At 43.0% G+C, this 10,607-nt stretch overlaps 1 protein-coding gene across 4 annotated transcripts in view; it reads right to left on the reverse strand.

Moving 5' to 3' along the window:
* The window catches only part of pdcd6ip (programmed cell death 6 interacting protein), a 30,273-nt gene extending 19,879 nt beyond the window's left edge, over nt 1–10,394 (reverse strand). For all 4 annotated transcript variants that reach the window (XM_090208936.1, XM_021572439.3, XM_021572438.3 and 1 more), the window contains exons 1-3: nt 8,906–10,394; nt 1,085–1,139; nt 846–915 (exon numbers count right to left, since the gene is read on the reverse strand). In XM_090208936.1, the coding sequence (XP_090065062.1) occupies nt 846–915; nt 1,085–1,139; nt 8,906–9,111 (331 nt within the window). In that variant the 5' untranslated portion in view covers nt 9,112–10,394. The remainder of the gene's footprint in view (nt 1–845; nt 916–1,084; nt 1,140–8,905) is intronic.
* Between the last annotated feature and the right edge of the window lie 213 nt (nt 10,395–10,607).

A 10,607-nucleotide genomic window follows, 5' to 3' on the forward strand; every position in this document is an offset into this window, starting at 1 on the left:
TGTTCTATCAGAATTTTTTTTATAAAGATAAGCATTATTGTTAGATTACAGGAGTAACTATGGTAGGCTTAGAACATTCTTCCTCGCCTCAAGTTCAAGGAGTGTTGGAGTCAGTTGGACTGCCGGAATGCAGTGCCTTCATATCATAGGCCGGCAGTGTAAAAGCCAGACCAAAAGTAATTAAGTCTAGCCATTGTTCATAGGGAAAATACAAGCAGGATATTATATTGCGGCAAACACAACATTCCAGTTGGAACTTAATTTAGCTAAAGAAAATTACAACAGAATGAAACAAAACATGTTTGGCATATTTAAAGAACTGGTTTAGATGACTAAATAGGCCTAAAATAATAACAATGAGCGAGTTGCACAGAAGCCACACCAACATTTCTCTCGTCTTTGACACCTACAATATTAAAACTTGTCCATACGGAGGACATTCCCCCTTGTAGGCATACTCTCTAACTTTAATTTTACTTAAATTAAAAAAGTCTCCATCTTCGCAATCAACAGTAGCCTAGGCCAAAGCTCCTCTCTCCTTAGCAGCAGGTGCATGTACATAAGGCAGAGTGTAATGAGTGAGAGAATGGTGCTGAAGTGCAAAATCTGGGTTTATGATAGGCAGCCCTGGGCAATTTGGCCGCATACGATTGAATTTATTGTCTTTTAATTGATTTGATCGGCCAAAATCCGGAGAACGGAAACCTTGATATGTTGAAAAAGACAAGGAGTGAACACACATCATACAATATTACTGCTTCCTACACCTACTGGAACAACCATGCCCGCAAGCCTTGTGTGTGTGTGCGTGTGTGTGCGTGTGTGTGCGTGTGTGTGTAGCGTACCTAGTTTGACTGAGCCCCCGAACAGTGAGCCCTTATCAAAGGCATCTTTCCATGTGAAGGTTAGACACAGCTGCAGGAACACAGAAAGAGAGATTAGCAACATTATCAGACAAACCTTATTTTTTTATTAGCGTTTCATGTGTGACGTGATTCTCTGTACCACGCAGACACATACTGTATTCTATTGTTTTCAGCAACAGTGTGTATTTTGTATTGAGTGGATGAATGGTTATATGTACCTGGTTTTCAGAGAAGGGAAACTTTGGCTCCACGGCACACAGCTGATCATAATACCTACAGAAAAGAGAGATGTTGTTGACTGTGTTACTGACCAACTACACTTGGGCGGAATCCAGATTCTCATACCTGCCTTGTGCCATACCAGGATACTCTGGAATTTTGTATTTTTATTTAACCTTTATTTAACTAGGCAAGTCTGTTAAGAACAAATTATTATTTACAATGGATGGCCTATGAACAGTGGGTTAACTGCCTTGTTCAGGGGCAGAACAACAGATTAGAACCTTGTCAGCTCAGGGATCTTTTGGTTACTAGTCCAATGCTCTAACCACTAGGCTACCTGCTGAATGCTTATGTAAATGTGATGTTTCAGGGTTGTTTTATTTATACTCAGTAAGAAACTTTGGCAGCCACTAGTTTTCTTGGCACACCTGTACTTGGGAATTGTCTCCCATTCTTCTCTGCAGATCGTCTCAAGCTCTGTCAAGTTGGATGGGGAGCGTTGTTGTATTATTTTATTATTATTTATAATTATTTTCAGGTCTCTCCAGAGATGTTTGATCAGGTTCAAGTCCGGGCTCTGGCCGGGCCATTCAAGGCATTCAGAGACTTATCCTGAAGCCACTCCTGCGTTGTTTGGCTGTGTGCTTATGGTCATTGTCCTGTTGGAAGGTGAACCTTCGCCCCAGTCTGAGGTCCTGAGCAGGTTTTCAAGGATCTCTATGTACTTTGCGCCGTTCATCTTTCCCTCGACACTGACTAGTCTCCCAGTCCCTGCCGCTGAAAAATATCCCCGCATGCCACCACCATGCTTCACCGTATGGATGGTGCCAGGTTTCCTCCAGACGTGACGCTTGGCATTCAGGCCAACAAGTTCAATCTTGGTTTCATCATACCAGAGAATCTTGTTTCTCATGGTCTGAGAGTCTTTAGGTGCCTTTTGGCAAGCTCCAAGCGGGCTGTCATGTGCCTTTTACTGAGGAGTGGCTTCCGTCTGGCCACTCTACTATAAAGGCCTGATTGGTGGAGCGCTGCAGAGATGATTGTCCTTCTGGAAGGTTCTCCCATCTCCACAGAGGAACTTTGGAGCTCTGTCACAGTGATCATCGGGTTCTTGGTCACCTCCATGACCACGTCCCCTTTTCCCCAGATTGCTCAGTTTGGCCGGGCAGCTAGCTCTAGGAAGAGTCTTGGTGGTTCCAAACTTCTTACATTTAAGAATTATGGAAGCCAATGTGTTCTTGGGGACCGTCAATGATGCAGAAGTTTTTTTGGTACCCTTCCCCAGATCTGTGCCTTGACACAACCCTGTCTCGGAGCTCTACGGACAATTCCTTCGACCTCATGGCTTGGTTTTTGCTCTGACATGCACTGTGAACTGTGGGACCTTATATAGACAGGTGTGTGCCTTTCCAAATCACGTCCAATCAATTGAATTTACCACAGGTGGACTCCAATCAAGTTGTAGAAACATCTGAAGGATGATCCATGGAAACAGGATGCACCTGAACTCAATTTCAGGTCACATATTTGTATTTATTTATTTAACCTTTCTTTAACCAGGTAGGCTAGCTGAGAACAAGTTCTCATTTACAACTGCGACCTGGCAAAAGAGTCTGATTATTGAATACTTTATTTATTTATATACATTTGCAAAAATGTCTAAAAAAACTTTTTTTCCCCGCTTTGTCGTCATTATGGGGTAGTGTGTGTAGATTGATATGGATTTTTTTTTATTACACATTATAATAAATGTGTAACGTAATAAAATGTGGAAAAAGTGAAGGGGTCTGAATACTTCCGAATGCACTGTATTAGACAGCAAGGCTCTTGATTCATTCTCTACTGTTTCCAAGCGAAGCTTGATTTTGGTAGAAGCTAACCACTTAGCTACATAGCTACTAAATTAACAAACCAAATGGACAACTGCAGAGCATTTAGTGAATTTTAGACAGTTAACTTAATAGATATAAGATACATAGTTGGAGAACATTTGTGAACTCTATACTGTAACTAGACCACCTGGCACATGCTGTGAGTGACTCACAAGGCTCCAGTCTTACGTCCTTGTGTGCTTGTAAACAAACACCTCGTAACTGGGGACTACTAGTAAGCTTCATAATGAAAAATTGTGACAGGTGAAATTAAGAATGCAATCTTCTTTATCTCCTAATGTATTGCACAAGTTGAGTGCAGGAATTTACTTAAAAAGTAGCTACAAATATTTAAATGTGTAAAAATAAATAAAAACCCCAGATGAAATAGTTTCAACAGAATTGACTAGAGGTCGACTGATTATGATTTTTCAACGCCGATACCGATTATTGGAGGACCATAAAAGCTGATACCGATTAATCGGTTGATTTTTTATTTATTTATTTGTAATAATGACAATTACAACAATACTGAATGAACACTTATTTTAACTTAATATAATACATCAATAAAATCAATTTTGACTCAAGTAAATAATGAAACATGTTCAATTTGCTTTAAATAATGCAAAAACAAAGTGTTGGAGAAGAAAGTAAAAGTGCAATATGTTCCATGTAAAATGTGTGCCATGTAAGAAAGCTAATGTTTCAGTTCCTTGCTCAGAACATGAGAACATATGGTGGTTCCTTTTATGTGGTTCCTTTTAACATGAGTCTTCAATATTCCGAGGTAAGAAGTTTTAGGTTGTAGTTATTATAGAAATTATAGGACTATTTCCCTCTATACCATTTGTATTTCATTAATTTTTGACTATTGGATGTTCTTATAGGCACTTTAGTAGTGCCAGTGTAAGAGTATAGCTTCCGTCCCTCTCCTCGCTCCTCCCTGGGCTCGAACCAGCAACACAACGACAATTAGCGAGGGTTAACTACCTAGCCATTTCACTTCGGTTACACCAGCCTCATCTCGGGAGTTGATAGGCTTGAAGTCATAAACAGCGCAATGCTTGACGCACAACGAGGAGCTGCTGGCAAAACGCACGAAAGTGCTGTTTGAATTCATGTTTACGCGCCTGCTTCTGCCTACCACCGCTCAGTCAGGACACGCTTGACTGAGCGGTGGTAATATCAACAACCATGTGTAGTTAACTAGTGATTATGATTGATAGTTTTTTTATAAGATAAGTTTAATGCTAGCTAGCAACTTACCTTGGTTTACTGTTAAAGTTGCAAGATTGGATCCCCTGAGCTGACAAGGTGAAAATCTGTCGTTCTGCCCCTGAACAAGGCAGTTAACCCACTGTTCCTAGGCCGTCATTGAAAATAAGAATGTGTGTTTGCTTGTTTGTTGACTTTTTTTGTACAGATTTAACTGTACTACTGTATCATTTAGACACGCAGAGACTCAAACGGTGTTCCATAGCACACTGCTCAAAAAAATAAAGGGAACACTTAAACAACACAATGTAACTCCAAGTCAATCACACTTCTGTGAAATCAAACTGTCCACTTAGGAAGCAACACTGATTGACAATAAATGTCATATGCTGTTGTGCAAATGGAATAGACAACAGGTGGAAATTATAGGCAATTAGCAAGACACCCCCAATAAAGGAGTGGTTCTGCAGGTGGGGACCACAGACCACTTCTCAGTTCCTATGCTTCCTGGCTGATGTTTTGGTCACTTTTGAATGCTGGCGGTGCTTTCACTTTAGTGGTAGCATGAGACGGAGTCTACAACCCACACAAGTGGCTCAGGTAGTGCAGCTCATCCAGGATGGCACATCAATGCGAGATGTGGCAAGAAGGTTTGCTGTGTCTGTCAGCGTAGTGTCCAGAGCATGGAGGCACTACCAGGAGACAGGCCAGTACATCAGGAAACGTGGAGGAGGCCGTAGGAGGGCAACAACCCAGCAGCAGGACCGCTACCTCCGCCTTTGTACAAGGAGGAGCAGGAGGAGCACTGCCAGAGCCCTGCAAAATAACCTCCAGCAGGCCACAAATGTGCAAGTGACTGCTCAAACGGTCAGAAACAGACTCCATGAGGGTGGTATGAGGGCCCGAAGTCCACAGGTGGGGGTTGTGCTTACAGCCCAACACCGTGCAGGATGTTTGGTATTTGCCAGAGAACACCAAGATTGGCAAATTCGCCACTTGCGCCCTGTGCTCTTCACAGATGAAAGCAGGTTCACACTGAGCACACGTGACAGTCTGGAGACGCCGTGGAGAACGTTCTGCTGCCTGCAACATCCTCCAGCATGACCGGTTTGGCGGAGGGTCAGTCATGGTGTGGGGTGGCATTTCTTTGGGGGGCCGCACAGCCCTCCATGTGCTCGCCAGAGGTAGCCTGACTGCCATTAGGTACCGAGATGAGATCCTCAGACCCCTTGTAAAAGGCTACATAGGACTAAATATTATTATTGATATTACTTAAAGGAGTATGGTTATACTTAATTTGCTCTGTTAAACCTATCCTTTAGAATGACTTCGATAGCAACAGTCAATTATGTAGTTATTATGCTGGTGCGGTTGGCCCTGGGTTCCTCCTAATGCAAGACAATGTTAGACCTCATGTGGCTGGAGTGCATCAGCAGTTCCTGCAAGAAGAAGGCATTGATGCTATGGACTGGCCCGCCTGTTCCCCAGACCTGAATCCAATTGAGCACATCTGGGACATCATGTCTCGCTCCATCCACCAACGCCACGTTGCACCAAAGACTGTCCAGGAGTTGGCGGATGCTTTAGCCCAGGTCTGGGAGGAGATCCCTCAGGAGACCATCCGCCACCTCATCAGGAGCATGCCCAGGCGTTGTAGGGAGGTCATACAGGCACGTGGAGGCCACACACACTACTGAGCCTCATTTTGACTTGTTTTAAGGACATTACATCAAAGTTGGATCAGCCTGTAGTGTGGTTTTCCACTTTAATTTTGAGTGTGACTCCAAATCCAGACCTCCATGGGTTGATAAACTTGATTTCCATTGATAATTGTTGTGATTTTGTTGTCAGCACATTCAACTATGTAAAGAAAAAAGTATTTAATAAGAATATTTCATTCAATCAGATCTAGGATGTGTTATTTTAGTGTTCCCTTTATTTTTTTGAGCAGTGTATATATGTCGTGAAGCTCATAGCAGTGATGCTATTACTGTGTAACTCCGGTAGGGCAACATCGGAAAAAATTGCACACTTGGTATTGTTAATCGGTGCTCGACCAGTTGGCGAAAGCCAACATCACCCACGACAGAGAACGTTTGATTATCAAGGGCAATGAATTTCATTATCTTGGCTTTAATGGATTTCACCTTTGAGTTGTTACGCTGAAATTTTGACTTGTTGACTGCTCGAACCACACAGCAGACATTGTGGGCTAGTTTAGGAATGCTGTGTTGCACTTATAGCTCAAAATTGTACGTGGCATTACGTCATGTACCTTCGTTATATAGGTATGCACATCAGCTGTGACATGGTTTTGCACATCGGGTGTTAAACTAGACATCGGCCGATTCCGATATGTTCACCAATATATCGTGCATCCCTAATTGCGATACTGGTATCGTCTCGGACAAAAGGCACCTAATTGGCGGAACAAACCTGGTACTATAGTTGACTCTCAGGTCAGAGAGGCAATGAAGGAATGTGAAGGAAGGAGGGAATGAGGAGTACTTACAGAAATGCAGTGAGAGAATGGGAAAATAAGGAGAGTGAGGGTAGAAGAGTAGGGAGAAAGGGAGAGGGAGGAGAAGAGCGGTCACTAGGTGGGTGCACTGAAGGTTTTTAGGTACAAACAATGGTTACCATGGTTACACTAAGATTAGCAAGGCTGTGACTACTTGGTAGGGAACAAAGTACATCCCTGGTAGGGACCAAAGTACATATGGGACCAAAGTACATACAGAGTTTGCATTTTTGGGTACATTTCCATTGGATCCATTACACCGGGGTAGTTAATGTGGAACATGCGAACCTCAAGTATTTGATGGAAAACAAATATTTTTTTACAGTTTAGAGTTCTGTCCTAGACAGGTCTGCTGGTGACTAGACTACTGCTGCTGACACAATGGCAGTCTGTCTGCAGAGCTGTGAAAGGGATATGGAATACAAGGCCCGTTGCCATAGCTACCTGGCACATGGCTCACTCTGTACATGAGCTGAGAGCTAAGAGGCTCCAATGCTAAGATTCACCTCCTAGGCATCTACCCACTCTGTATAGCAAAGCGTAGCCAGAACGTTAACATACTGTAGGCCAGCAATAGCATGTCCCTATCCCATCTTGTAGTTAGGAAGCCTATGCTAACATTGAATAAGTTCCTCCAGCAAACACTCCTTACAGCAAACAGAGATGCCAAGGCTCTATTGTAACTATTGTAATGCACTAGTATTAAATAATGCTCTGTGGACAATACAATGCTAAACTATTAGTCAATTGATTCTATACAGGGGAGCAAAGTCTAAATCCTGCTCATATCACTAGTAGCCTACTGTATAGAATAGATGACTGGCTGGAGAAACTGAGGAAAGAAAATCAGAAAAGTCAATAGGTCACCACTCCAAGATACGTGTGGTGATATCACACAGGACTGGAGACACATCTTTGGTAGGGTAGAGGAGGTTTGTTAACCAAATAACAGTCCAGTTTCCTCCATGGAACTCTATGCAAAACATTCCTACCATCTCCCAGTGTGGGTATTCTTTTTAGATGAGATGGCTCGGATTTAGCTGAATAATGCCTCCGAGGCAGGCAGACTATATTGAATGTACATTATATAGCGTAGCCTACTTCTACTCTGAAAGTTATGTAGTGTTGCATCCTCCCACCTAAATCTTGGATCAGTTGAGTATCTATCAAGAAGCGATAGTGAGGGACCTTCCAAGGGGTCCGAGTCTTTATGGCACAGGAGGTAATGTTAGCCATCCTGAAACCACCCCCACATAACCCTCCTGAAACTAACATTACTTGTATAATGTTGTAATAACATATCAATAAACACTAGCTAGAAACATGGAGATTTTGATGACGTTAGAACATTTGACAATGACACATTCAAATTTGATATTGGGGCCGGTCAAACTGACTCATGAGGATGCCAGCTGGGAAATACCCCTGTCAGAAAATACATACCCTACCATTACGCTTGTTTACACATCTGCACTGTAGTCTGAACGGTTACATTAAGACACTGTGGAGAAGGCGCAAGATATGGGTCAGAAAAAGTACCTCAATGCAGGGATAGGATATGCCACTGTAATCCACACTGCTCAATCAAGAAGATTGAAATACTGCTTGTTTCCCACAAAACTGCCCTTTCATCCTCTGGCTTGTTAACAAAATGACTGCGGTGCCATTTTTCAATCTTCTCAATGGAGCATGTGGATAAAGGTACATTTGAGTACAATGGTATATCCCATCCCCATATCTGCGCAGGCTTTATGGTGTCTTAATATAACCATGATTGCGTTCTGACCACAGTGCAGTGCACTGTGAACAAGCATAACTGTAGGGTCGGTAACTTCTGGCAAGGAAATAGCCATTACTTAATTGTCACTGTTTTAAGCTAATGTTTATTGGAATTGGCTAACATGGAAGTTAGTTAACTAGCTAGCTAAGCTAGTTACTTTACTAATTGACAGCAGGTTCATTTCACATGTAGAAATCGTTATTGAGCCATTACAGTAGCATCACATGGACATTGATTGTCAATGCGTTAACTTTTCATAAATTGTTAAACACATGACTCAAAAGGAAAAACTGCTTCCGAGAATTTCAGGGTGCGGCAATGGAGTTAACTAGTAGCCCAACCATTCCCAAACAGGTGAAATAGCTAGTTAACTGTTAGGTGTCTAGCTGGAGTTAGCTAGTTACGTCAGTGCGGCAGTATTTCAAACCTCAGGAGGATTTCCAGCGAGCTTTCGTGTTTGTCGAGCGGCCTCCCCAGAGCACTCTTGCGCAGCTTGTTCAACTCCTCCACGGATCGGATATACTCAGCTTGATCCTCGCCCGTTGGGTATGTCGCCGTAACGAATTTCGAGAGCGGTTTAACTAGTTCGACTTCAGACGACTTCTTTAACGGGACAGAAATAAAAGTCGCCATTTTTGGCCCGCGAAAAGTAACAAATAAAATGTGAAAGGACTATCAATCGGCAAAAACAACAAGCGACTCCTCACTTCCTGGATTCTGCTGCAAACGTCAGAAGACGTTGACGCATAGAGCGAGCTGCGCAGACGCAGTGAGGGCTGGACAGGGGCAATACAGGTTTCTGATATCTCGATGTATTTTTTTCTTCATGTTATTGGATGCTTACATTAAGGGCTTTATTTAGACAGGACATGTCTATGATTATTTATATTTAAAGGTGCTCCGCCATTTCCTGGTTGCTAAAATTCTAAAAGTTTGCATAATTTCAGTTATGTAGTGTAGTGAATCATTGTACGATCTTAACTGCTGTGAAATATTTTCACTAGCCAAAAATATTGTATTTTCAGCTGTTTGAAGCTGGTGTACAAAACCAAAAGTTCAAGAAGCAAAAATACACTTAAGGGACGCATACAAATAGCGCACATAGAACATATCTACTGCTTCTGAGACTTGCTTTCATTGAGAATGACAGATCTATAACTAACGTCTATGTGGATTTGGTGGATGCCCAAAAAGTTACATATTGCAGCTTAATAAACTCAGCAAAAAATGAAACGTCATCTCACTGTCAACTGGGTTTATTTTCAGGAAACTTAACGTGTAAATATTTGTATGAGCATAACAAGATTCAACAACTGAGACATAAACTGAACAAGTTCCACAGACATGTGACTAAGATAAATTGAATGTGTCCCTGAACAAAAGGGGGGATCAAAATAAAAAATAACAGTCAGTATCAGGTGTGGCCACCAGCTGCATTACGTACTGCAGTGCATCTCCTCCTCATGGACTGCACCAGATTAGCCAGTTCTTGCTCTGAGATGTTACCCCACTCTTCCACCAAGGCCTGCAAGTTCCCAGACATTTCTGGGGGGAATTGCCCTAGCCCTCACCCTCCGATCCAACAGATCCCAGACGTGCTCAATGGGATTCAGATCCGGGCTCTTCGCTGGCCATGGCAGAACACTGACATTCCTGTCTTGCAGGAAATCACACACAGAATGAGCAGTATGGCTGGTGGCATTGTCATACTGGAGGGTCATGTCAGAATGAGCCTGCAGGAAGGGTACCACATGAGGAAGGAGAATGTCTTCCCTGTAACACACAGCATTGAGATTGCCTGCAATGACAACAAGCTCAGTCCGATGATTCTGTGACACACCGCCCCAGACCATGACGGACCCTCAACCTCGATCCCGCTCCAGAGAACAGGCCTCTGTGTTACACTCATTCCTTCGACGATAAACGCAAATCCAACCATCACCCCTGGCAAGACAAAACTGCGACTCGTCAGTAAAGAGCACTTTTTGCCAGTCCTGTCTGGTCCAGCGACGGAGGGTTTGTGCCCATAGGCGACGTTGTTACCGGTGATGTCTGGTGAGGACCTGCCTTACAACAGGCCTACAAGCCCTCAGTCCAGCCTCTCTCAGCCTATTGCGGACAGTCTGAGC

This window comes from Oncorhynchus mykiss, chromosome 18, assembly GCF_057628025.1.
Source record: "Oncorhynchus mykiss isolate SJ-2025 chromosome 18, ASM5762802v1, whole genome shotgun sequence".
Taxonomy (NCBI): Eukaryota; Metazoa; Chordata; class Actinopteri; order Salmoniformes; family Salmonidae; genus Oncorhynchus; species Oncorhynchus mykiss.